Below are 25,070 nucleotides of genomic sequence, written 5' to 3'. Positions count from 1 at the left end.
CTATTTTAAACCTAAGCATTAAATGACTTTAAAACTTAAAATTGAGGAAAACTTCTGTAAATTAATATGCTGAAATAGATGTACTTTGATTCATTAACTAAACCATTGTATTTTCTATTGTTATGATGGTTATTATATTAGTAATCTATTAATATTGGCCAATATGAATATATGTCTATTGTTGAATAAATAATAACAATAAAATATGTCTCAGATGTAATAAAATACAGAGGATATTAGACTGAATTGTTTTTTGAAAACATAACTTGAATAAAGTTTTCTTCCTCAGAATGTTATTTCTGTAGCTTTAAACCAACATCTTGTAACATTGTGTAGGTACTTTTATCAACCTTAGTTGTGTGTCTTTTTATTAGTACCAGGATGGTAATGTATGGATTTAATAATTAAAAAAAAAAAAAAAAAGAAGCAGAAAGAGAAAACTATTTAACTATATTTAAAGAAATACTTGAGATGAAAGTAAGATGAAATTTCTTTAAACCATTGCCCAATATGACCTTTTTAAAAGGGAACAGATCAAGGCAGTTAAAGCTCTAAATAGGATTAGAAGTGGGTTGTTGTGGTTATCCTGTACCGTTTGTTTTGTTTGTTGAATATCTGCTGCTGTACTCTTCACTGTGGCATCTGACAGATCACACATGGAGCACAGGAGATCCAAATATGTATTAGCCTGCTCCTGCAGGGCCCGGAAATGTTTAACCTGAGGGAAGACAACTCAAAAATAAACTCTGAGACTGTGGAAATAATATCTTGTTTTATTGCAATCACACATTTTAGTCTTTCTGCCCTGCCTTCTTATTTTTTCCATAAAATTAAATGTAGAAACACATTGTTTTTTTAGGTAATGTTGCTATGTTATAATTATGGAAAGCAATAATCCTTAAAAACTTTGTTATTATCTAATTACCAAAGTACTTGGAGACATATGAATTAGCTAGCTTATTTCTTAGCAACACAACAGGTGACAGACTCTTCCAATGTGAATGGGAACCAGAGTTTTATGGGCTTATCAACAATGTCCTGTTCCTACAGCTATAAAAATTTCCAGTGTCTGACAGATGACGAGAAATTCAGCTTAGTGGCACTTTAGTGCTGGTCTCACTGTGTCACACACACCCTGCTTCCCCTCCCCTTGTAGGTCTGCCATCTCTAGTATTTCAAGGTCTCTATTAAGAGAGATGATGGATGAGACAGCTCTGAATTCCAGCATTTTTAGCACCATACCAGTTTAATATAAAACCAAGCTACAAATCCAATGTAAAACACATTGTCACTAAGAATAATCAAAAATCAATGAACAAATTCTTAATAGTCAACACGGGCTACAGGCAGTTCTATGCTCTTAGACTGAAAATTTTTTTCAATTGCCTGATAATTGACTCTGTGTCCATGGTAGTGTGAAAAGGTCTCATGAGGAACACAGTAGATAGACGGGCAATTGGACAAGCAGAAAGACACAACCCCTCTGCTAAACACATCTATGGAGTATCTGATTTATCTAACTGGCCATCATTTTTCAGGTAACATGTTTCTAAGCATTAAGCAGAGCTAGTAAAAGCCCTCTTAGATTTTTCACCTACAGATATTTTGAATTCCAGATATTCCTTCTGGGGTTGGGAATGAACATTGAGGCTACACAGCTTTCTGAGAAGGCTAGAAAATATCTAATTTCTAAACATTTAAATCTCTCATCTGAACTCGCCTTGTTAAGAATAACTGAGCTTTTTCAAGTGCTAAACTTTTACCTGTTTAACTGCATCTGCCAGGCTGAACGCTGTCCAAGTCGTTGGCTTTAGCTCTGATTGCACTGTAGACAGCCAAGTCTGGCACTGTTGAAGAGTATCCTGATGATTAACATGCTTCTGGAGCTCATGTTCCAAAGTCTGGTACACCTAAACAAAACATTTTGTAAGTTTATCACATATTCAAATATCACATTGTCTCTCTTTTCCTACCTTGAAAACTGATGATAAAATAGAATTATCAAGATGTTGATTATTTTAGCCCTTGTACACAAGAGCTGAAAGCTCCTTAAACTCTCACTGCACCCTGATAACATGTGAAGAAGATGCACAATATTTAATGCACAGATTCTGAAAAGAAAAAATAGAGATGCAAATGAAGAACGTGCTCTCTTTTTCCTGTATCCAACATTTTTGTATTGATTTTGTATAAGATTATTTTTAGTTTGTTTTTGGGTTGTTTTGTTCAGGGTTTTTTTGGGTTTTGTTTGGGCATTTTTTTGACTGCTGGCTTGATCTCCTAATTGGTTTAACAGAATGACCCAGCTGTCCCTTCTTATTCTGGTTTTAATGAGAGAGACAGTATTTCCTAGCACATACTTGATACCTGTTTATGTATGTATGCAAACTATCAACACTAAGACTGCAATTTGCTCCCTAGTTTTTGAAATAGAAAAAGGTCTATTTTTTTCTGCTGCAGCTGCTCAGAAGCTAGTGAACATGAAGGTAGTGAGCACATAGCAAGAATTAGAACTGACTTTTGCTGGTTGCAATTCTACATTTGGATCACAAGGAATTCAGCTGTAGCACAGGAATAATGAAGTGTTCAGTAACCTGTAGGCTCAATCAAAATGGAAACAGTAGGAAGAGTTTTATACCATTTAAAGAAATATCTCATAGAAATAAAAATACACTTTATTTTTAAATGGCATGAAAGAAAATATCTTTGAAACAAGACTTACTCTTTGGGCTGTGCTACATATGGCAGAATAGCTGTCCCTTGTCCCCTGAAGATGGCTTTGTATATTTTGCTTAAATTTTGCTTGAAGATGTTCTGAGCACTGGCTGATCAGGTAGTCACCTTTACTCTTAAGGTTGTTCAAACGATCTTCAAACCCTGCAATTTCTTCCATGATAGCCTAAGAAAGATAAAATACTTTTGAAGAAATATGCTTGCTGCGGCACAGAACATTTTTTCTCCCTTCTTTAAACACTTTCATTTTCAGATTTGGACAAAAAAATTCAGACAACATGTGTTGTCATAGTCAAGCTACTGGATTCCATGTTTATTGTAAAGTCATTGTCAAAAGTCTTTACACAGATACCCCACAGAAACAGCAGTAGCACTGTCATAATGTGTACACACTCTGCTCAGACCCCAAGACTATGCCTAATCTTCATTTGTTGCATGCTATTCAAGGCTTCTCCAGCTTCTCTTGTGTCTAGTAATGCAAACTAAATCTCATGCTGAATCATATCTCATTCCATAAGCTCTTTCACGGTTGACAGTTCTTTCCATTGACTTTGGCGGAGCCAATTTTTTATCTAAGGAGGTTACTTAAAGAACAGCACACCAATCACAAATAATTTAAAGACTTCAATATTTGCTGAATCCCAGTTTCAGGTAGTGGTAGGCTGCATTTTGTTCTCTTTTATCTTCTAGAAAGCATTGGCTATCAAGGTATTAAATGATTTTCACTAACAGCAACCATAATACCACCTTGACTAAAAGCTATAACCTAATAGAACCTAAAATTAGAACAACCCAATAGAGGTGCCTCTAGTTTCTGTACTTTCTTCTCCATTGCTGTTTTACCAACCGAATACAATGTGGTGATCACACCTCTGAAGTTTTTGTTAGCAGATCCATTTCAAGAAAATTTTCAATGTATTTTTTTTTTCAACCTTAGAAATGCTAAAACAAATACTTCAGGAGTAAAATGACCAAAATCCAGTTTCTGTGGTTCATTTTCTGGGAAGTCTCAGGGAAAATCTGACACAGAATTCAGATCAGAGTATGTCAAAGCTCTGTGTACGTGTAGTTTCATCCAAGAAAGGATGCTAACAACAAGCCAGATTTGTTAACTGCATTAATGACACTGAAGCTTATTTACACAGCAGCAAGAGAAATAAAATAGGGAAATGACAAACAGTAAGAGCACTGGAGCGAAGGCAGAGAAGAAAAATTCTATTTTACAAAGGAAGATCACCAATACCAAACCCACCTTTTGGTTAGCTAGTTGCTGAGTGATTATTTCAAGATTGTTGCTTTCCATGAGGTCAGGGCTGGCCAATCTGCTGGACATATGTAATAACCATTTTTCCCCTTCTTGCAAATCACTATTGTAATCCTCATGTTCTTTTACTCTCACCTCTAAGGTTTCAACACATGCCTGCAGGTCCACAATAACTGAAATTAATTTTTCAGGTACAAGAGTTTTTACAGGATTTGATTTTACAAGAGTTAAAAAACCCCAAACAAGTCAAAACCCACCAAGAACTTGAAAACATAGTAAGAATTACCATCTATATTCCTGTGAGGAAAGTTCATTTGAATAGATTGTAAAGGAAGAAATCAAAACACACTTTTATTCTATGAATACATTTCTGTGAATAATTACTTCTGTGGTACCAAGCAGTATTTTCATTCCAGATGAAATATCATACTTTGAAGACTGAAGCAAACACTTGAGAAATGAACACAATCAACTTGACACTGAATTCACTAACAGTTATTATACACTCTGAAAGACTGCACTTGACCTACCAAATGCTATGGCTGCTGCTTACAGCCTTTGCATGTACATACTGCCCATGCCTGTGGCAGGCAAATTAAGAATGTATGCACTGACTTAAAAAGAATTTATTCTTTTCAGGAAGCTTCTCTAAATTTCAGCCCCCAAAATTGTATCTAATGCAAGGGGCATCACTTTTTTTGCTACAGATCAGAGGTGTATCTTTAAACTAAAAAACAACCTTGAAAAAAATAAAATAATTTCCTATTGGTGTCTGGATTGGCAATTAAAGGTGCCTAGGTCAAACATAAGTACTAACATGGTTTGCAGAGCTTATCCTTGTTAGGAGTATAACCTATTAAAAGCTTTAGGAATAATCATACTTTAGGATGTATTTAGAAGCATTAGACCTTCCAAAGTACTACCTACATATGGACTAATGAATCAGTGTTAATTAATAATGTCCTTGCTGAATTAAATTATATCCATCTTGCAGTTTGTTTTCTCTACTGCCTTTTATTCAACAACTAAACTAAACAGTGTGTGTGGAGATCAAGCAGAAACAAGAGACAGTATAATCTAAAGGGATCAATCCCTTCAAGAAATAATATACTTAGAATTCTAAGAAATGCTTTTAAAACTAGTAACAATAACACAGACTAGTCACTGATACATACCTCCTTAGTGGTACAAAACACAAAGACTACACATGCCACACTCAATTCATTTCAGCTACCCTGGTTAGATTTATTTATGTAGTTTTTTTCATATTCAAAATTTGCCTGTCACTTCTGTCCCTCCTCCAAAAGAAAATAAAAAAAAAAACCAACAAAGCACCAAGAGTAATTAAGGGTAGCTGGTTCTTTGTACAGACATGACAACATGAAATAAACAGCTAATTTCTTAAAGAGGGTAAAAATACAGCAAATTGGAAGAATCCCGAAGTTTCTTCCTTTTTACCTTAGTTTTGCTGCAGAGTTCCTGGTAACTGCTCTGAAGGTCTTGAATGTTGTTCTTTAGAGCCACATCATTCACCAGATCACAAAGTGCCTCTCCCTTTTCAATCACTGACTTTATTGAGGGTTCATGAGTCAGAACAGTCTGTTGTATGGACTACAATGCAAGCAAGAATTAAAACATACCTACTGATCACTGGAGATGTATTTCACTAACTTCCCTTTGATCTGATGCACAGCCTTCTACCATGGTTTATACCATCCTTTCCAGACAGGCAGAACTTTGTTTAACAATGCAGGATTCTGTTCCTCAGCCCTGCCCTGAGACAATAACTGGGCACACATGTAAAAACAACTGAGTGGCTAGTAGCACGGCTGACAGTCTGGAGCTGGAGAAGCAAAGGAGTCTATCTGCATGAAGTGGCTACTTCTAGGGATAAAATTCGTTCAGAGGAAGAAACTATGAAAATAGGTGGGAAAGTATCACCAAAGCCATCCCCTTAATGAGATCGTAAGGGGAACTGGGCAGCTTTAGCAAGAAAGCCTTGAAGCAATGTAGGTACTGCTCAGCAATTACCAAAACTTTGTTGGTTTGTTGGCAACATCTTTTCAGCCACAAATGTAAAGCACAGCACTACATGGGCTGCTGTGAGTAGAGTTAACTCCACCTCAGCTGGGAGCAGTACCATTTCATGAAACATCTGTAATCCTAGAGTATTTTACGAAAACATCATTAGAAGAAGAAATGGGGTTTGTAAACACATCTTCTACTCATTTTTGTGACTGGAGAATAACCAGTCATAACGTAACACTTCATTAAAATCCTGATAAAAACTTGGGAGGTTATAGCAGCTGTCTGGAATATCAGTTGAGCTGGGACATCCAGCTTTAACCAGAAAGCTGATTAAGTCAATGTAAAGAGTGACAATGCCTGAAGTTAAGAAAGACCAGCTGATTTCTATATTCACTTCAACTGTAATCACCTCTGTTGAGATCAATGCAATTACTCATATGAGTACTCATACAAGAATTTGCTCCATTACAGGAAACTTCCAGCTATGGAAGCCTTTTTAGGACGTTCACATTTCAAATCAAGGGGCTCAGTCTGGTTTGTAGAAGCAGGTATCATGCATGTTTTCATTGATGCTGATTGGGACATTCAGAACAGAAACATCTCATGTACCTATTGAAGAAACTTGGATACCTGATCAGAGGATTTACTGAGAATCACTAGATTAAAATAAACTCAGTAGTATTATGAGGTAATCCCTTTTTACCTTGTATTTGGACAATTGTGCCTTCTTCTCATAGAGTTCACTCTTAGGCTCCACAGGAGCATGTAAGATGGCTTGGTACTCCATGACCCACTGAGTCTGGGCCTTATACTTGTCTGAGAACTCCTTTACCAGCTGAAGACACTTCTCTGAAGTCATATGCTCTTTTCTGATGGAGCCAGCCAGCTCTTCAAGCTGTTCCACGTGATCTCCAATTTCTTTTCTGAACTGGTCAACTTCGTTTTCTTCCATGAATTTTATAGCTCGCTCCCCCTTCTCACGGGCTGATTTCAGTAAACTGTGGCCTATGTCCATATCACTCAATAGCACCTGTGAAGGAAACCTTGGTTAACAGAAAAATGTATGAAAACTTGCCTTTTTTAAACTTTGCTACAGACAGAGAAATAATTGCTAGGGAAAATCAGTGGACTTTTCAGTACAAAATTGCCTGGAGTTAAGATGTGTCAAGCTAGAAGGAAGCAAATAAAGCAAATACCTCTGCCCTGCACTGGGCTTGTGAACTTAACAGAGCTAAGGGCTCCCAGGAGAGGATCTCTGCTCCAAATTCTGGAACAGATGAAAGCTTTCCCTTAGCATATTACATTTAAGCTGCTTAAGCTGCAGGACATATGAAAAGCTCATCTACAACTTTCAGGACAAAATATGAGTGCTTCAATGAAGAGAAATAGGAAGCACTTCTTGCCACAGGACAGAAAATACACAGTGCACAAAGAAAGCATACTTGCAGGGAATTGGGGATATAGGAATTTATTTTAAGTTTTAACCTAACATAAAAGATACAAGCATGCCTTATGGAAGGATAGGACTAGTATTTAGGACTATATTATTTAGGATTATTTGCTATATTATTTAGGACTACTTGTAACTTTAATAGCCAAACTATGATCTAATGAGATGTGATAACAGAAAGTCTTATCTCCTCTGGGAAGGTAAAGCCAGAATTTTGACCAGCTGTTAAGATGTATGTTAAAATATAGCCTCCTGTTTGTGAACAGAAACAAAAATTGCATTTAAGAAAGCTGTACCTCTAGTTTCTGCACTTTTTTCTCCATTACTGTTTTATCAACCACGTCAAATTTGGTGATCACATTTTTGAAGTTCTTGTTAGTAGCTCCATACCAATTTGTGTAAGCACTAAAAGACAATTCTGACTCCTCCATACAGCGTATTTCTTCTTCCAGAAACTTTACTTGCTCCTTCAAACAAATACAGAGGGTAAGGGGTAGAAACAAGGACCACACAGATGTTTACCATTGGTATTGCTTTAAGATCACAATAAATGCTATTTATTAATAAAATCTATTATACAAAGATAAAACATATAGGCTTTGAGTTATTTCATAAATACTGAATTTAAATAATTCTTACAGGGCTCTTGTCAGGGTGCACATATGTCAATCACCAATGTTAAAACTGAACTAATACTAAACACTGAAAATGTACTCACATTTTGAACTTTGAATTGTGACTTTTCATTACAGTACTATCAGGCAATTACTACTTAAACTAACCTGAAGACTTCACCTTACCAAATCAAAATTCCACATACTAATGTGTATCAGTGGCAGTCTGAAAACATTTCTCTGCAGGTCAATCAGCATTCAAGCATACTTTATTCTGAATTTCTCCTCTGAAACTATCAAAAAAGATAGTGACAGAGCAGTCTGCTTCATTATCCTGATTATGTTTCTGTAATACATTTAATCCAATGAAATCTATGTGTATATGTATCTGAATATATTTGTGAATGTTGTGCTAATGAGTCTACAGTAATGAACAGACTCTGATAAAGTCTAATTACAAAAGCTTGTATTTGCTTCTTAACTGGCAACTTATGATGTTACAACTTATGATGTTACTTACCAAGACATGAAGAAGAAGAGTTTGGTAGCGAGATGTAAGCTGTGTAGCCTGACTTCCCATTCTACTTGCAGTGAGATTTTCCTCTAGTATTTGCTGAGCCAATACCCCAACCTCCTCTACATCATCTTTGTAGATTGTAATGTCTTCATGCCACTTCTATGAGAAAGAAATTATCAAGCTTGTATGACTGATTCAAACATCTCAAACGATCAGGAATTTAATTGTAACCAAGTCAGGAAATCATTGAAAAGAAAAACTAATACACGGCTGTAAACATTCATTTACAACTGGAAAACAAACCAGAATCTGATGAAAGTTATTGTAACAAATATGCTGGAAAGATTTTCCTCCCATATGGACTACATTTCATTATTACTGATACAATACTTGCAATTTTTTCTCCCTTGAAAAATAATAGTAGAAATACAATCTGGACTTTCTATAGATTTCACCTGAAGTTTTGAAGATGACTGTAAAGTGCAACCTGGCTTCCTGTGTTTATTCAGAACCATGTCTTCTTGACTCAAGGAGAATTATTACATCAACGCAGTGGGGATTTCATAACACAGCTGGTCACATTTTACTCTTGTTATTATATTCATTCTTTTCCATTCCACTGCCTATCTTTGTACTCAGTTACATCGTCATACACTACAGAGAATTTGAATTACAGATGTCCCTGCAAGATTTCAACATTGTTATAGCCATACCTCCAGCAGTAAAATGGGAAGAACCTGGATCTAGAAGGCAGAAAGCTCTCTTGGAAACATAATTTTAGTTAACAACTCAGAATAAATTGAAAAGCTTTCTCTCATTTTCACAGTGCCATCAAGAATTGACATGGAAACCACACATATTATTTTGTTTAAGGAATGCCTTAACTATATTCTTTACCTTCATTTGTTGAAGCTGCATTTCTTTTGTTGCTCTACCAGACCTCCTCCCCGTCCTGATGGCAACTTTCTCCTCCAGGTTTGTTAACCAGTCATTAACCTTCTGAAATTTTTTCTCCATTAACCTCAGTTTGCTCACAGTGGCATTTAATTGGCTTCTTGCTTCAGAAAGCCTGTGCTGATAAACTTGCCAGTCCTGCCGTAAGGATTCCAGGGCTCTGTCTTCTATCTGGGGAATTCCCCAGGGAATCACCTCCTCTCTGGCATGGACAGCAGCATTCAATAATGCTTGTCCCTCTGCACAGTGGACCTGCAGCTCCTGCAAAGGCAGAGTTAGTTACATACCCTACATTGACAGCTTTCATTCACGCATGGCAAAAACCCCCTTTGCTCCTCTGAAGACAGCTGGGCATTCTCTTTAGTTATCTATGGTTAAACATATATTAGAGAGTCTTTCCTCTAATAACACAGCATGCTCACTTACAAAGCACACCAAGTATCATTATTACTGACAATTGAACTGCAGAAAATTATTGACAAATCATGCACTAAATTCTTTCCTCTCCTGCCAAGTTCATCAGTTCTGAAACACTGGCTGCATGAGACAGCATGAGATGGATGGAATCCATTCACCACAGCATAAATTCAAAACTTTCCAGATGTGTAAAGCAGACTGTAAGACTGGTTCTAAAGTTGAATCTCTTTAAAAACCGAGGCCTCAATCTTCCAAAATATACCAACAATTTATTGTTACATATGTTTGAGACAACACTCCAGACTAATTTTTGATACCCTGTCCTAGATATATATGGCATTTTTCATGCTTATTAGCAATTAATCAGAAAGTACAAAGTGATTAAATCTGATTAGAAAACATAATAAGGAAATTACTTTACAAAACACAGCTGTGTTTCATCTCAGATTTCACTTGAGATACATATCCGTATTTTCAAAATGGGTTTTGTAGATTAACTATAATGAGCAGAAGTATATGCAGATTCCTTAATCATACAAAGACCCTCTCAGTATCCCAAATAAGGTTTGGGATACATTTCATATCAATAAAACATAAATAAACATTTCATATCTCAAGTACAGACTTTGCACTCCTTCAACAATGGGTATTAAAGCATTTTAAGTCAGCTTAAGATAATAACTGGGTAATTACTGAAGCACTATGTGTTCACTGTTCACTTTCACTGAAGTGAGTCAGTGGAAGTCTTCCCACCTCACTATGGGAGCCAGCCTGAGTGAGTGGAACTGCCTGAAAGTAGGTGCACCTGCACTGCGAGCAATAAAAGATGGAACACCAATGAAAACACTCTTCATATTTTACGAAACACATAGGGAAAATAAGAGATAGACCAACAACTAACAAAAATTCAATACTTTCAGGAAAGGATTAGTATGCCTGGAGATTTCATTCAAGGTCTGACATTTTTTTCCAGAAATAAGCAACAGTATTTCCACTACCTTTATTGGCACTACTTTGGAGCAACAAAGGGTTCATATATATTGCAATTTCAAGTTGGTCACAAGACAATTTTTGTCTGGCAATAAATATTAGTCTGTTACTATACCATCACAGGATTGATTTTGTTTTAAATTTAATTTTATTTTTAAAAATTTTTATTTTCCTGTGGGTGTCACACACCTGTAAATCTCGTAGCGTTGCCTCCTGTTCCTGGGCATCACCATCAAGATGTGATAAACAGTCAAGTTTTTCCTGCTCCTTCTCCAGCCATACTTCAAAGGCCTTCAGATTTCTTTGGTACTCTTGGTGTAAAGTAAGCAGTCCTTCAGCTTTTGTTACAGCCTCCTGTATGTGAAAATATTTGCAAATTTGTATACATATCTTAGTGTATTGTCAAACCAAGAGAACATAAACTCCAGCCATCCATCAAGGGAAAAGGTTTGAATCTGATGCTGAACTTCCAAAGAATTCAAGACTACTTGAATTCTGAAGATGACTCAATTGATTATAGGGAAAGAGGGAGACACATAGGGATAAAAATACTTATTCCAGAAGATAAGTTTGTAACTTCTGAGATTTAGAGTTTTGATTTGGGATTACTTTTAAATAACACCAAACTTCCTTGATTCTTTCTGCAATTTAAATCAACTTTGCTGAAGTGATTAATAAGCATATGGCCTTAGAAATTGCATTCTTTTCTTTTGCATGACAGTTTTTTTTGTAAATGGAACTGGAATCTTCTGTTAGGAATATCCACTATCTTAGATTTGAAGATATAAGCAGTCCCTACACACAGTAAGAAACAGACTACAACTCTTCTGTGTATGTGGGTGAACAAGTTACAAAAATTTTAGCACTAAAATATTACCATATCTGGAGTACAGAGGGAAAGGTGTCAAATATTGGCACAAGATTACCCTTACTAAGTGCAAGAAAAATATACTACATGTAATTCCCATCCTCTAAAAAATTATGAGAATGTGGAACCAAGTTCTGATGAATTTACTGTCTGCTTTACCTCTTATTTCTAACAGGTCTGTCTAGTGGGAGAAAGGAGGAGAACAGGAGTCCCATCACATCTTTTAAAAGGCTTGTCCATGTCCAGAAGTGGGAATGGGAGGAGACCAGTTTTCTTGCCTCTCAACAGGGGCTTAGGAAATTACAACTCTTGGTCTCCTCAGATGTGGGCCATAAATCTTTGGGGAATCTTATCATGTTTCCAGCCTGGCCAGAGGATCAGTAAAATATTTGAACATTCTTAACTTTCCAGCTATTTGCTTTGAATTTTTAATTTCTTTCTCAGGGCTGATTGCACTATTAATACTTAACACTACCACCACAGCTGAGAACAGAGAAGCCCAGTCATCTGGAGAAAGAAGCAATGTTCTTGCTACATGAGGTAATATGTAACAGAACTCTTGCCTCTGTGAGCCACCATCCATTCCTTCTCATTCCCATGCTGTTACTCTAACTGAGCAAATACAGGTAGCTTGTATAGCTTTGTGCAGGAGAAAAAGGTAATGACTAGGGCATCTCCATGGAATAGTATATTTACCAGCACTTCCCAGGACTTATCTATCTCTCTGGAAAATCTGAGCAATTTTATTTACTCAAGCTCAAAAGAATAATGTCAAGCATGGCATTTTTGCAGTTGTGGAAGAGAGGTCCACACAACACTGAATCACTTATGTGTTTGAAAAACTGAATTTTGGCTGAATTTTGAATTTTGTCATTCTTCATGACAAAGGCATCACTGAGACAACAAAATTCAATTTTACTACATTGCTATCCTGAAGCAAAGCCAGCTGTCTGAGCATGTGTTAGTCATTATTTAATTATCACAGAAGAACTTGGGTTAACTGGAGGTAATTGCCTACATTTATCTCTATCACCAGGTCTTTTATTATTTCTTTTTTACCTTATATCTTACCCTAAACCCCATCTTGATCTTAATCTATGTCCTAATTTTTTCCAGATATACAAAATCAATATTTATCAGGAAATGTAGTACCTATTACACTTGTGTCAGTTTACTTGCTAATAAGGTTCATGCTCATTTATAAAACCTCTGTAGCTGCCAAACATTTGTGAATCACACAACTGACTGATAAAATTTATTGCAACCATACACTTATGCAAATCACAAGTCTGAAGATTTTTTCAACATTTCAGTCACACTGGGTAAAATTATATCTGTGCTGAAGTCAATGAACCTTTTGACATGGAGTTCCTCAGACTATTCTGATTTTTAAAACCCTTCTGAAAGATCTGAAGCTCAGTACAGGAAGACAGACTTATTAATCACCCTAGTAGGTTTCTGCTACAGTAAGTTACAGCTGTCCCCAAACTCTTAATCCTCATTTAACTGTAAAATAAATGATCAATGAAAATATATTTTCCTTGTTGCCAGCTAAACAAATAGTGCTATGAAGAAAAACAGTACCTTTGTTCTTTCTTTGAGGAACTTATACCTCTCCTGAAGGTCTTGCAGCTCAAGCTGAGCAATGTAGTGCTCAGCCATGCCCTTTCCTTTCACTTCAATAGTCTCCAACAGACTGTTATGACTCAACACCTCTTCATTGAGTAGCTGCAAAACAGAAAGAGAAGAACACATAGAGGGTACCATTAAAACAAGACCACAGATTAATCTTGCAGTTAGACAGTTTGGTTTATTGCTTCTAAGGTGTTATGCATTTGTTGATGGTTTGGTGTAAATCAAACACACCTTTGCTTTGCTGAGGGCAGCTGTTTTTTCCCTCAATTCAGCATATTGCCTTTCAGAAGCATTCATACTTGTTTCTACTTTGTCCATCCATCTGGAAAACTGATTAACATCTTCCTGGTAACTCGTCCATTTGGAGAGAGCTCCTTCAAGTTGACTGTAATTTAAAAATACATATTTTTTGTGCTATTTGAGCAGTGAAATATAGTCATATACAGATATTCTAGGATATTTTTATGGGAGAGATACATCACAAGATAAGCAATCTATTAAAATCCTACAGGTTTTAACTAGCAGTACTGTTTGACTAACAAAGAGAAATTAAGTTTTCCAAACATGAAATATTAAGTAGATCTTTAATTTATGTAGTTGACACATTCTAGGTTTAGTAAATGAATTGCAACTGAAAGCATAAGACCCAGAATCAGAAATTTCCTGCCCCTTTACCTACATTCAAAAGTTACTGCATTCTAATGTTTAATTAACCTTGTTTCTTTAACTTGAAACATTTGCAACTATTGATGCTCCACCAGAGAAATCTCCATTTATTCCTTTATATTTCTTTATTCTATCACTAGAAGCAGCACTGTTGGACACTGTAATTTAAAGTATGTTCTTTGGAATGGTAGCAAGGAAAAGCAAGCAGGATCTTGATAGAGCAACCATTAATGCCCATGAAAAAAATCTCATTTCTGAGAAGCTTTCAAAGCATCAAGTGCAATACAAAGTAAAATATTCAAGATGATGAACATGGAATCCAATTTTAGGAGTACACTGACAATAAGTGTTAATAAAGCTTAGATCTCTCAGAGTTTCCTCCCCTTCTTCTACTTCAAATGAATCTATCACAACTTCTAAGATTGTTTGGCATGTGCAATCATTTTACATGAATTTGACTCCTGAAGTAATAAAATTACTTTTCAAAAGCTTTGACAGTTCTTTGTTACTAAGCATCATTCTTGACCTCACTCCCTTTTTACCTCTTACACTGGATACAAGAAGACAGAAGAGAAGCCCAGCTGTCTTTCAGATTTTGCAATTGGCCTTCAATCACTGGTACTCCCTCCAGAGAAGTATTTTGCAGAACAGATTCTCCTCTTGTCAGTACAATTTTCATTTGGACTTCTTTTTCTTGTTTCACTGCAAGCAGGCCCTAAGAAGTGAGTGGATATACTTTATTTTTATCATTACCTGGACATGAATATTCTAACTAGCTTCAATGGAACGTAACCTGATCATATTTAGCAGCTTGCAGTGAATTGGAAGATGGACAGTGGGGTTCACAGCTGGGCTTCACAAAAAGAAGTGACTTTCAATGGGTAGGTTCAGGCTATTAAAAAAAACCTTAGTTAACAGGAAAATTCTCGTGGAATCTGTGCAAGTACATAGAGTACATCAGAAAAGGTACTGTTCAGTGAAAAGGCTGACATTCCAAAGAAAACATCACTTAAAAGGAAAACAGGAGGATTCATTCATACAGACAACAAGATGTAATGACAAAGCTCTTCTACAGAGCTGAAATACAGTTCTACCAGTCCAGGATATATTTGCAACATGACAGTATCAACAAATAAAATCTGTCATCAGTGTCAGCCTGGGGACTTCAGCTCCTGGAGTTGTGCAGTTGCAAACTCACAGTTTTTAACACTACGTAGTCATGAAAAGCCTGAAAGCATGAACCCAAAAGATTCGATAAACAAAAGCCAAAACATAATTTTCGTATTATGCTACAGTCTTTTGCTTTTTGACCTAGCCTTATACTTTTGAAGATCTTTGGCTCAGAATCCAAGACATCAATAAAATGAAAATATTGTCTTCTAAATGATGCCCTAAATAGCATCTGTTGTCAGCAGATGCTATTTTCTTAACTGTCATCACCATTTTAAAAGCAAATAATTATAGGAAAAGATTTGCTGAATCAACTGTATCACCTGTAAGATCTAAGTATATTGAAATATACTAAACTAACAGAAGTGACTACCCTACTTCTTCCATTTAAACTTCATCAGCCACACAACATCTTTTGAGTACTTCAAGAATTTTCATATATGCAGTTGTCCATGTCATTAAGGTCCTTATCTACTTCTTAGAGAAGAGCTCTTTCTGCTACAAAAGGAGTTACTTTTGAATAAACTGAAAATCAGCATCTGAACAACAGTTATTAGACTAATATGCAACAACTAACTATCCTATATTTGTATTCTTCATATAGATCTAAAAGAGAGCAGGTTTTGAACTCGTGTTTCCATACCTCTAGTTTTAGCATCCGGCTATCCAGAACACTCTTGTCTGCAGTAGGATGGGAGTAGGAATCCAGCATGTGAACTGCATCAGCAACCCAGTCCTGGAGGTCCTTGACACTCTGTGAGAACTGCTGGTGCTCTGCCACAATCCTGTCCATTCTGGAAACTTTCTCCTGCAATTCATACAGCAATTAGCACCAACAGCTATTGAAAGGATTCCCTATTCCCCATACCAACTCATGGACTTTAGAATGAGTCTCATCAATCATACAGAGAAGTTTGCTTCATACACTGATAATTACAAATACACTTAAGCATGGAATGGATTCTGCATTTACACACAAATGAATTGTCCAAACATAAAATACAAATTAAAATCTCAGAAATGTACTTTTTTATTTTCTAAATCTAAAGCTGCAGTTTTCTGGTTTCACTTTTTCTTAAATATATGGTAAATCACATCTAAGCTCCATGTCAGTGTTGCAATGGAAGCTAACTTGTGCAATCGGCCAATGTAAAAACAGATTTATGCCTGAGAAGCTACACCACAGCAGCAAAATTGCTTTGTTGATATTTGGTAAAGACCTGTTTCCTCAATGACTCTCACTGGTAAAACAATTCTTCTGAAAAACCACTGACACTCATACAAATCAAAAACAAATGCTGTAGTTACATTGCTAAAAGGCTTGAGGTGAACAAGAATACAAGGCAGAGTGTGTTTTTTCCACTGAGACAGAGAACAAATATCAAGTCAATATAACAGGCTTTGGAAATTACTGAGGGACCTTCCTCAAGATCCATGGCTATCCAAAAGGGTTCAGGGTTTCTCTAACATGCAGGACCATATGTATCCTGCACCTTAGATGACACCTGCTCATCCTGACCTCTCCTACAAGTTCTGCTTGCATAAGCCTATGTTAGTAACTCATTCGTTTTTCACTTTCTCATTTTGTAGACATGAAAATTTGTTATGGCTGTGCATACAATAATTTTCAGTAAATCAAATATACACTTTATAAGTGTTTCTTCTACAGAAAAAGTAGGAATTGCCAAAGTAGCAATCCCTTAAACATATATACTTTCTGAATTGAATTGTTATTCCAAAACATATTTCCTATATCCTTAATCATTCTAGTTACTGTAGCAACTGTAAGCCTGTATCAAGCCTTCTTCATGACATGAACTTTGAGAAAAATAACAATCTTAATATGGAGGTTTTCTTATCTGTCTCCACTAGAGAGATGGTGGAACTATTAAGAGGTGAAGTGTGGGAAGCTCAAAAAAAGAGAGTGATGTTAAACTTTCAGTTCTTGGTCTGATGGTTTAATTTGGCCTATGCCTCCCCTTGAACATTTAAAAGCAGCTTAAGAGGCAAATTTTTTTTAGAAGACCAACCTATTACTTTTAGGTGAAAATAGTTACAATGCCAATAATCATCATTACAGGATAAGATAAAATAACAACTTGTCTGCATCTTGTATTTTCTAGAAAAAACTCCATCTCTGCTAATTTTTGAAAAATGCCTCTTTCAGATGCAACTTATTACAAAACTGTCTTCATGATTGAAAGAATCAAAATAAAGTCTGATTATTGTATAATCGGGTGGGATTTACTTCCTAATCAGTACACTTTTAAAAATTAATAACAAAAAATCACAGTTACACTTTGTTGACAGTCCTTACTTTCCACTCTTATAAGTCAATGTGAAAGACAGAATAGCCCAGACACATCACAGAGCAGGCAAGCATGACAACTGCAGTGTTTCACATTTCAGTCTTTATTTTTCCCCACATACATCACAGGAGTTGCTTAGGAGCACATGCATTGGATGCATTACCTTTGTCAGATTGCTTAGAGTAAGATACTGAGAAGACAACTGAGACACTCTGCGCATAAAGCTTTTGCTGACAGCTTGTTCTTCCCACAGCTGCTGAGCTTTCTCTTTTAGCCTGTTGAGCTGATGCTCGTGGCAGCTTATTTCCTCAAGGACAGACTGTAAAGCACAAGCACAGTAATAATAAGAGTGGGTGCAAGAAAGCAGGAGATGGAGAAGCATGAAGGTGCCATGAAAAATAGAAGTGACATATGGCAAGCTTGCTGAGACAGGCACACCATACGGTTACAGCAATGGAGCAGCATGTCATAAGAAATGTGGAGATGCAAAACTTGATGGAACAGGATCATCAACAGTAAACCTCAAAAAAAGTTCCCATCTTATTTAGAGGTCAGGATGCTAGAATGATTAAGCTTTTGTAAGTAACCAATGAGGCCAGGAGAATGGAACAGGAAGGTCTGGCTGTCTTAAGAGCCCTTATAAGTCACCTGCAGCTTTTGCTGTTCTCTCCTCTTGGAAGGAAGATCATGCAGCCGACTGCTACTTCCTTGTACTATCTTCTCAGTTGTGGTCAGCCACTCCTGCAGAGGCTCAGCAGTTGCTTCAAAGTCCTTCATCTGGATCTTTAAGCTCTAGGAAGGCATGCAAATTTCTATGAATAGTCCCAGTGCACTAGACATAACTAATTCATAACACACAGATCAAGAACACAAAAAGGATATATAACTACAGGCAAATTATACAAAACTCTTCAAATAAATTACATGAGCTCTGCCTGTTCTTATCCCACAGACACTGAAATAAACGTTTGATAGGGCTTTTAAAAAGCAAAATAGAAGCAATAATGTACTACACAGCTGAGGGAAGGCTGAAACAAATTTCTTTTGATTGTAAAGCTTTACAGATTTTATGAGACTTGACTTAATCTAATTCCAGTTCGCATAACTAAGGTAGTGTGAATAAAGGCTAATTTGGGATGTGCGTTATCTAATATGTGACTTCAGTCATTAACATTAAGCCCTCCTTAAGTGGGCTGCTAATGTTTCTAGGTAATGTCTAAATTCAACCCAGTCCTGGGGAATGCTTCTGGTTGTATTCTTTTTATAGAGTAAAATTTTGATCATAAGAAGTGCATTAAATGCATACAACAGCATTCCTTCAGGCCTGCATACTTTTCTTGCAGGCTTATTCTGCATTATTTAATAAAAGAGCGCCTAAAATAATTCATGTGGAATAAAAACCTGAACAGCACAGCTCCTGTGCCTTATTTATTTTAATGTATTTTTCCCCCAGACATATTTAATTTTCTTTTCAGCTACACCCGTATCACTTAAACATCTGAATAAAAAACTAAGCCTGTGAGACTGAAAAATGCTTGACTCAAAAATACTGAGAACATCCTCTTTCCATGGCAACCTTAAGATGAAGAAAGGTAAGTCCTTGCTATCTGAGAATTTTCTTTGAAATGCTTTCCTACATAATGCATTAAGTGTATTTAAACTTTTTATCGCCTGTCTAGGCAGCATTGGTTTGAAACAAGAATGCCAAGGAACTTTAATTATCCTATTCTATGCAGGGAATTTCAGATGAGACATTTTGACCTTAAAACCTATGACCTTAAAAAGTTTATGATTTTAAGATATTCACCACCTGCTGGTTGAACTGTGAGTTCCGAACAGAGAAAGGCACTTGCAGTTACCTAAAAAGTCGCTCAATTAAATAAGTAAATTTCACGTATTTGCAGTAAGAGAAACAAAATTTGCATACTCTACTGGGACTATTCAATAAGCAGCTGTTTCAGAAACCTGTACTAAAACCATTTTTCAGAAGGAAAATACGTTTTAGAAACCCAGTACATTTGATGAGACTACTGAATTTCAGGAACTTCTGTTTTGATTCTGAACAACACCCTTCTTCATAAAACACCAAATTAAAGTGAATCAGGTCATAAAGATAGCAGAAGTAAACAAAAGCAAAATGCAAGCACAAGAATAAGACTTCTTGAAAGCATCTATTTCTTAATTCTGTTACACAGTAAACACTCACAGATATACACATCTAAACTGTGCTGTTTCAAGTAGAAGCAAAGAGGAAATTTAGATCCAGTCTTTCCTCACTGTGACTGGTTCCATACCTCCAATGCAGATTTCTTCTGGTGGAGTGTGGTGATAAAATTTTTCCAATCTTCTTTAGCAGCAGCAGATTTGTCCAGGATAACTTTAGCCTTTTCCTTTGGTAAAACAGAGCACAGTAGCTCTCCTTTGGATGCCAGCAGGTTTAGCTTTTGTTGCCCATTCTCACTTTCTGATAAGAATTCCTAAAAATAGTAACGAAAAAAGTTAACTGGTGAACTTTGAGTCCCAATAAAGTCAAGCTGCTAGAAAATTGATCAGTGATGAGAGTTTACTCTTTCTGCTTGCTGATGTCCTGATGTATTTTCAGTAAATTTATTTCAATACTGTTTGTATTGACGGGAGTTAGAGATAACAGCTACTTGATCCAGAAATCAAAGTGTCTGAATACACATATTAAGACTCCAGGATTACCTGTATTTTCCATACTTCATGAGACAATTACTACTGATTTAGTTGGGTAATATATTCCCTCAAATACCACTAGTACAGAAAGTGATAAAAGTTTCATTTCAGGGAACTGTTATGTCGAGGCGGTCATGACCCAAAGCAGAGACTACAAGCAGTCTCAGTTGGAAACTCTTTATTATTGAACATGGCTGACTTTTATACACTTTCTAATTGTTTATGCTTCTTCTACCTTAACTATTGGATGCAATAAGTTAACATAATACTATTGGTGAAACTTTATAGTGACTTCAACTAACTTTCAAAAAATACTTCATCTAGCTTTAAAGTTCTCTTATCTTTCTTCTCTCGATCTCCTTAGTTACAGCTTTAGAGAGAGCTCCTTATTAGCTTCTTCTTACTTCTCAGCTTCTTCTCACTACTTTAGCTAACAAGCTTGCTGCTAGCCCCTTCCACAGTTATCCTAACAGAGATAACACAGGGACACCCTCAGAGGCACACACTGGACCAAATCCCTGCTCATGGGCAAGCTCCAGCTGTGCTGGACTTGCCATGAGCATGTGGTGGTGTGGGCTGATGCTCGGAACCTGACCAATGCCCTATCTGTGAGATTTATGCCTCTGTATCCATAATTTACCTTCCTTGTTTAGAAATATTAGTCTTCACAAAAGTCTTGCACAGTGCTAGTGTGCAATAAGTGTGTGGAAAAATGCAGGTACAAGAATTATACAGAAATTTAAGGAAACAGATTGTAAAATTCCAATTTATTGGAATAATCTCTTTGTAACTTATTAAAAAACTTTGTCAGCATTTAGACTCAAAGAAATTTAGTAGTTTTATATAGAAATATTTTAAACTGTTATTATCATGATTATGTAAGACACATAATCATTAGGTTACACCCATGCTCAGGAGTAACAGGCTTGATACCAAAATTATTAGGTCAGGTTCTGATTCTGTGTTATATGAGAGGTCTTAGTGGAGAATGCAAAGGGTCTGTTAACTTTGAGATACTTGGACTAAAAATTCTGGCTATATTAAAATGAAACATATTGGTGACTTAATGATGTAAAATGTGCTAACAGAACATTAACTTTCAAGAAAAACAAAATATCAGGTTTATACAGGTTAGCAAGACATATTTAGAAGTCCTAAAGCAGTCCAAAAGAAGTTTATTTCACCTAAGGCAGCTTTCAGAGATAAGGAGAACAAGGTATGGTCCTATATTATGAGGGGGCTGTAGTGATTTAAAAAAAGAAACCCGCTGTTGAAAAAAAAAAACCCAGCCTTGCTAAAACATTTCTATTTAATGTAAAAAATTACCAGGACTTTTCACCCTTCTGAAGATATTCTCAACATGATGGAGTCAAATATCTGATATATCAAGACAGCATTATATGGACTCTTTAAGCAAAGGAAAGTGAATATAGCAAAATGAGGAAGAGGTGATTTGGCTTTTGGTGTTTTCTGAGAAACAGTTATGAATTTCTTCTGTTATACTATCTAACCAAAGGTATAACAGCCTCATTAAATAATTCTCATTTTGTTAGTTTCAGTTGAAATGATAGCTATGTTCTATTAATAAAATAACTTTCATTCATTTTAATTATTAAAATATACTTTCAACTGTCCTTCCTTTCCACAGAACTGTTTGGGCTTATTTTACGTTTATGTAGCAAATATTCTTTTTAAATGCCTGCTCCCACTGCTTATAATTTAACTCTGCTCTTGGACCATAAGGGCTCCACTTTCATACATGATGAAAAGTATTCACTTAATTGTGAAATAACTCCAGGTACTAAGACTCCATTCTGGTATCATTCTGATTTACAGTACTCTCCCACCTAAAACACATTTTTCTCAAATTATAAAAAAGAAACAAGGAAAGGAAAACTATTTACGAGACATAACTACTTACAAACTGTAGCCCAGTAATTAAACTAAACAGAATAGAAAAAAAAATGTTTATTTCTCTGCAATGAGTCACCTTTAGTGTTAACAAAAGCAACATTAGCAAAAGCAGTAATTAATCAAAGAAATAAATCAGAGCTGTACACGAAATTGATTTGGTCTCCCTTAGACTAGTATTTTACTGCTATAAAGTTACCTGTATTTTCTGCAGACTTGCTGAAGCTTCACTGATGTTTTGAGGCACGTCAAAGCATTTGGCAGTGGTGACTCTTGCATTGACCAGCCACTGCTGAAAGTCCCTGAAAGCCGTCCGAAATCTCTGCTGCAAGATCTGCTCTTTGCTCTGACATCCTTTTGAGGCTTGCAGGCAGAGGCTGGGTTTATCACATCAGGGAAGAAGAAAAAAGCGAGGGAGGAGGGAGGGAGAGAGAGAGGAAGGGCAGGACTCTGTTAGGTGACAATGCTATTATTTTGTTCTCTGAAACACAATGGTAAGGGTAGGTTAACCTGGATTCCTCCTACCAAATTTATGCACTTAATCGAGGCACCAGGAAATCCATTAGAAGCTTTCAGTTCTCAAAAGTGAAGCGTGTAAATTGGGACATAGCTGTCACAGATATGACAGGTACAAGTGTTTCCACAGAGTGACTCAGTGCACCTAAGCATCAATGTATTCTGCAAGCCTCTTTCTCTCACTAGGGAGAGGGCGCAGGACTACAGTGAATAAAATTCTAACTTCTGTGGCTTTGTTAAGTCCACAAGGTTATAAAGGATCAATCTGAGTAATCGCATCCTCCTGCAGCTACAGAAGCCAGAAGCTGAAATCTCCTACAAGAAACAACAGACTCTTCTGTCTGAAATGCAGGTGTCATACTCCAAAGTAAATCAGAGTGACTTGAGAGAAAGCAAGCGAGCAAATGCTACCTTCCCTAGCTAGTTCCTGCTTCAAGAAACCAACTAAACAAAGAAGAACAGTATGAAGGACAAAATCAAGAAAAATATCTGAACTAGCTGGTATAGTTCATTTTCTTTCAAGCAAATAAGACATATTAGTGCCTCATTTTTTTACAAGGACTCCTGAAATACGTCAGGTATAGATGTACATTTAGTTTCAGCTGAATTTAGTGGCATAGCTTGGCTTCAAGAAAAAAAAAAAATCAAAAAAATCAAATTACTGCTTTGAATAACTTTTGTTGACACCAAAATCAAAATAATGATTCTAACTATTGCATATGTCTGTCTCTAGTTCTAAAATTCTAATTAATGGTTCCCTTTAATTAGGCTCATCATCCCCCCACACACACACGAGATAAATTCTAAACAAGATGAATGCATACCTGTTATACTCCTTAATCAACCCTGAAACTTTTGAAGAATGAGTACTTAAATCCCTGGAAAATCTACAAAGATCATTCAACTGAGTTTTGATCTCGTCTGTCATTTGTTCAGACTTTACCAGAGCATCCAATGTTTCCTGTTAAAATAAATTAAAATATTGGTGAGTAAACATAAAAAAGCCACAACTTTTTAATCAAATTTTATCAGAATTAAAATTAATTAATTTAAGATCTATATGTTTAATCTCAAGAATATTTTAGCTATCAAGTCTACAGTACCTTGTTTGAAATTTTGAGCTTCTAGAGACCAAATTTCTGGATGCCCCAACTTCCTTAGCTCAAAATATTCTTGAAGCCCATTTTAAGATATAAATTTCATTCTAATAAAGCAACAGTATTATCAATTAGCTCTACACACATAAAAGTACATACATTTGGAGAATAGCAAGTGATATGTGTTCATATAAATCTAATTATCTTGTTGACTTGAGTTTAACAGGTTCAATTAAAATTTTTTAAGCTGTATCCAGAAAGTTAATTTATGCACAAAGCTTTTTAACAGATTTGATTCAACGCTTTTCACACATGACTTCATATTTTAAAAGTACAGCTGCTCACAATCATGTCAGAGTAACTGGGTTACTGCCTGTCATTGATGCACTGGAACAGTTTGTGCCTTGGAGACAGTTAAGCCAACAAAACAAAAAAAGAGATTTTGTTGGCTTGGCTTGCGTCACAAGGAGAGGTGTGATAAGTACTCCAACAAAAACAGTGCTTGATGATGTCCACAGCATCTCCACTGCAGAATCCTGCCAGCTACTCCAGCATAATGAGCAGTGCAGACTTGGCTCCTCGCCTCACTAGGAACTAAATTCTTCAGACATTCCTCTCAGGCTAACAGCAGAGTTCTGCAGTGCAGGCAGACCAGAGCATTTGGCACGTACAGAATAGTTTGGCTAAAGTGCCAGTCTGGAAGAAACTTACAATATAAACTTGAGAAACAGATCATATGAAGGTGAAGATAGATTTGAACAGGGACCTGGAAGTGGGAGATAAAGATGCCCCCAAAACACATTTCTAAAAATGCACACACACACACACACACACACATATACACACATACATATTCAGAAGAAAAAAAAAAAGAGGATTATTACAAATATACATTGTAATGAGTTTTGCACAAAATTGAATGTCCAGAAAAACTACAGATGATATTTTGCTGCAGCAGATTTATCAGGAGTCCCCTGATTTACATTATTCATTATGGACTATCTTCTTTGAGCTACTCATACACGATAAATCTCTTCAATCATGATGAAGAGATACTTTAAATAGTCACTTGTTTTAGTGCCATATAAAGTAGCATTTGAACTAAGTAATTATGTAGGAACAATAATGCTTATAAAAAAACACTAAATACTTTTTGCTTACTTTACTTACAGTTAAGCTACTTAAACCATTCTTTTGGAAAGCATTAAAAATCACACCACAATGGGCATTACCT

The 25,070-nt window shown here is 36.1% G+C and overlaps 1 protein-coding gene across 18 annotated transcripts in view; it reads right to left on the bottom strand.

Annotated features, from left to right (window-relative positions):
- SYNE1 (spectrin repeat containing nuclear envelope protein 1) overlaps window positions 1–25,070 on the bottom strand; it is a 290,137-nt gene that overhangs the window by 121,660 nt on the left and 143,407 nt on the right. For all 18 annotated transcript variants that reach the window (XM_058021621.1, XM_058021620.1, XM_058021626.1 and 15 more), the window contains 19 exons: window positions 23,564–23,700; window positions 22,423–22,600; window positions 19,910–20,092; window positions 18,264–18,407; window positions 17,779–17,934; window positions 15,950–16,114; window positions 14,679–14,851; window positions 13,702–13,855; window positions 13,420–13,563; window positions 11,157–11,321; window positions 9,504–9,821; window positions 8,610–8,765; window positions 7,772–7,942; window positions 6,729–7,055; window positions 5,456–5,608; window positions 3,986–4,153; window positions 2,723–2,899; window positions 1,764–1,910; window positions 593–718 (listed from right to left, as the gene is read on the bottom strand). In XM_058021621.1, coding sequence (XP_057877604.1) covers window positions 593–718; window positions 1,764–1,910; window positions 2,723–2,899; window positions 3,986–4,153; window positions 5,456–5,608; window positions 6,729–7,055; window positions 7,772–7,942; window positions 8,610–8,765; window positions 9,504–9,821; window positions 11,157–11,321; window positions 13,420–13,563; window positions 13,702–13,855; window positions 14,679–14,851; window positions 15,950–16,114; window positions 17,779–17,934; window positions 18,264–18,407; window positions 19,910–20,092; window positions 22,423–22,600; window positions 23,564–23,700 — 3,342 coding nt within the window. The remainder of the gene's footprint in view (window positions 1–592; window positions 719–1,763; window positions 1,911–2,722; window positions 2,900–3,985; window positions 4,154–5,455; window positions 5,609–6,728; window positions 7,056–7,771; window positions 7,943–8,609; window positions 8,766–9,503; window positions 9,822–11,156; window positions 11,322–13,419; window positions 13,564–13,701; window positions 13,856–14,678; window positions 14,852–15,949; window positions 16,115–17,778; window positions 17,935–18,263; window positions 18,408–19,909; window positions 20,093–22,422; window positions 22,601–23,563; window positions 23,701–25,070) is intronic.

Source organism: Melospiza georgiana, chromosome 3, assembly GCF_028018845.1.
Source record: "Melospiza georgiana isolate bMelGeo1 chromosome 3, bMelGeo1.pri, whole genome shotgun sequence".
In the NCBI taxonomy this organism is placed as follows: Eukaryota; Metazoa; Chordata; class Aves; order Passeriformes; family Passerellidae; genus Melospiza; species Melospiza georgiana.
This window is presented reverse-complemented; position numbering and strand designations above follow the sequence as displayed.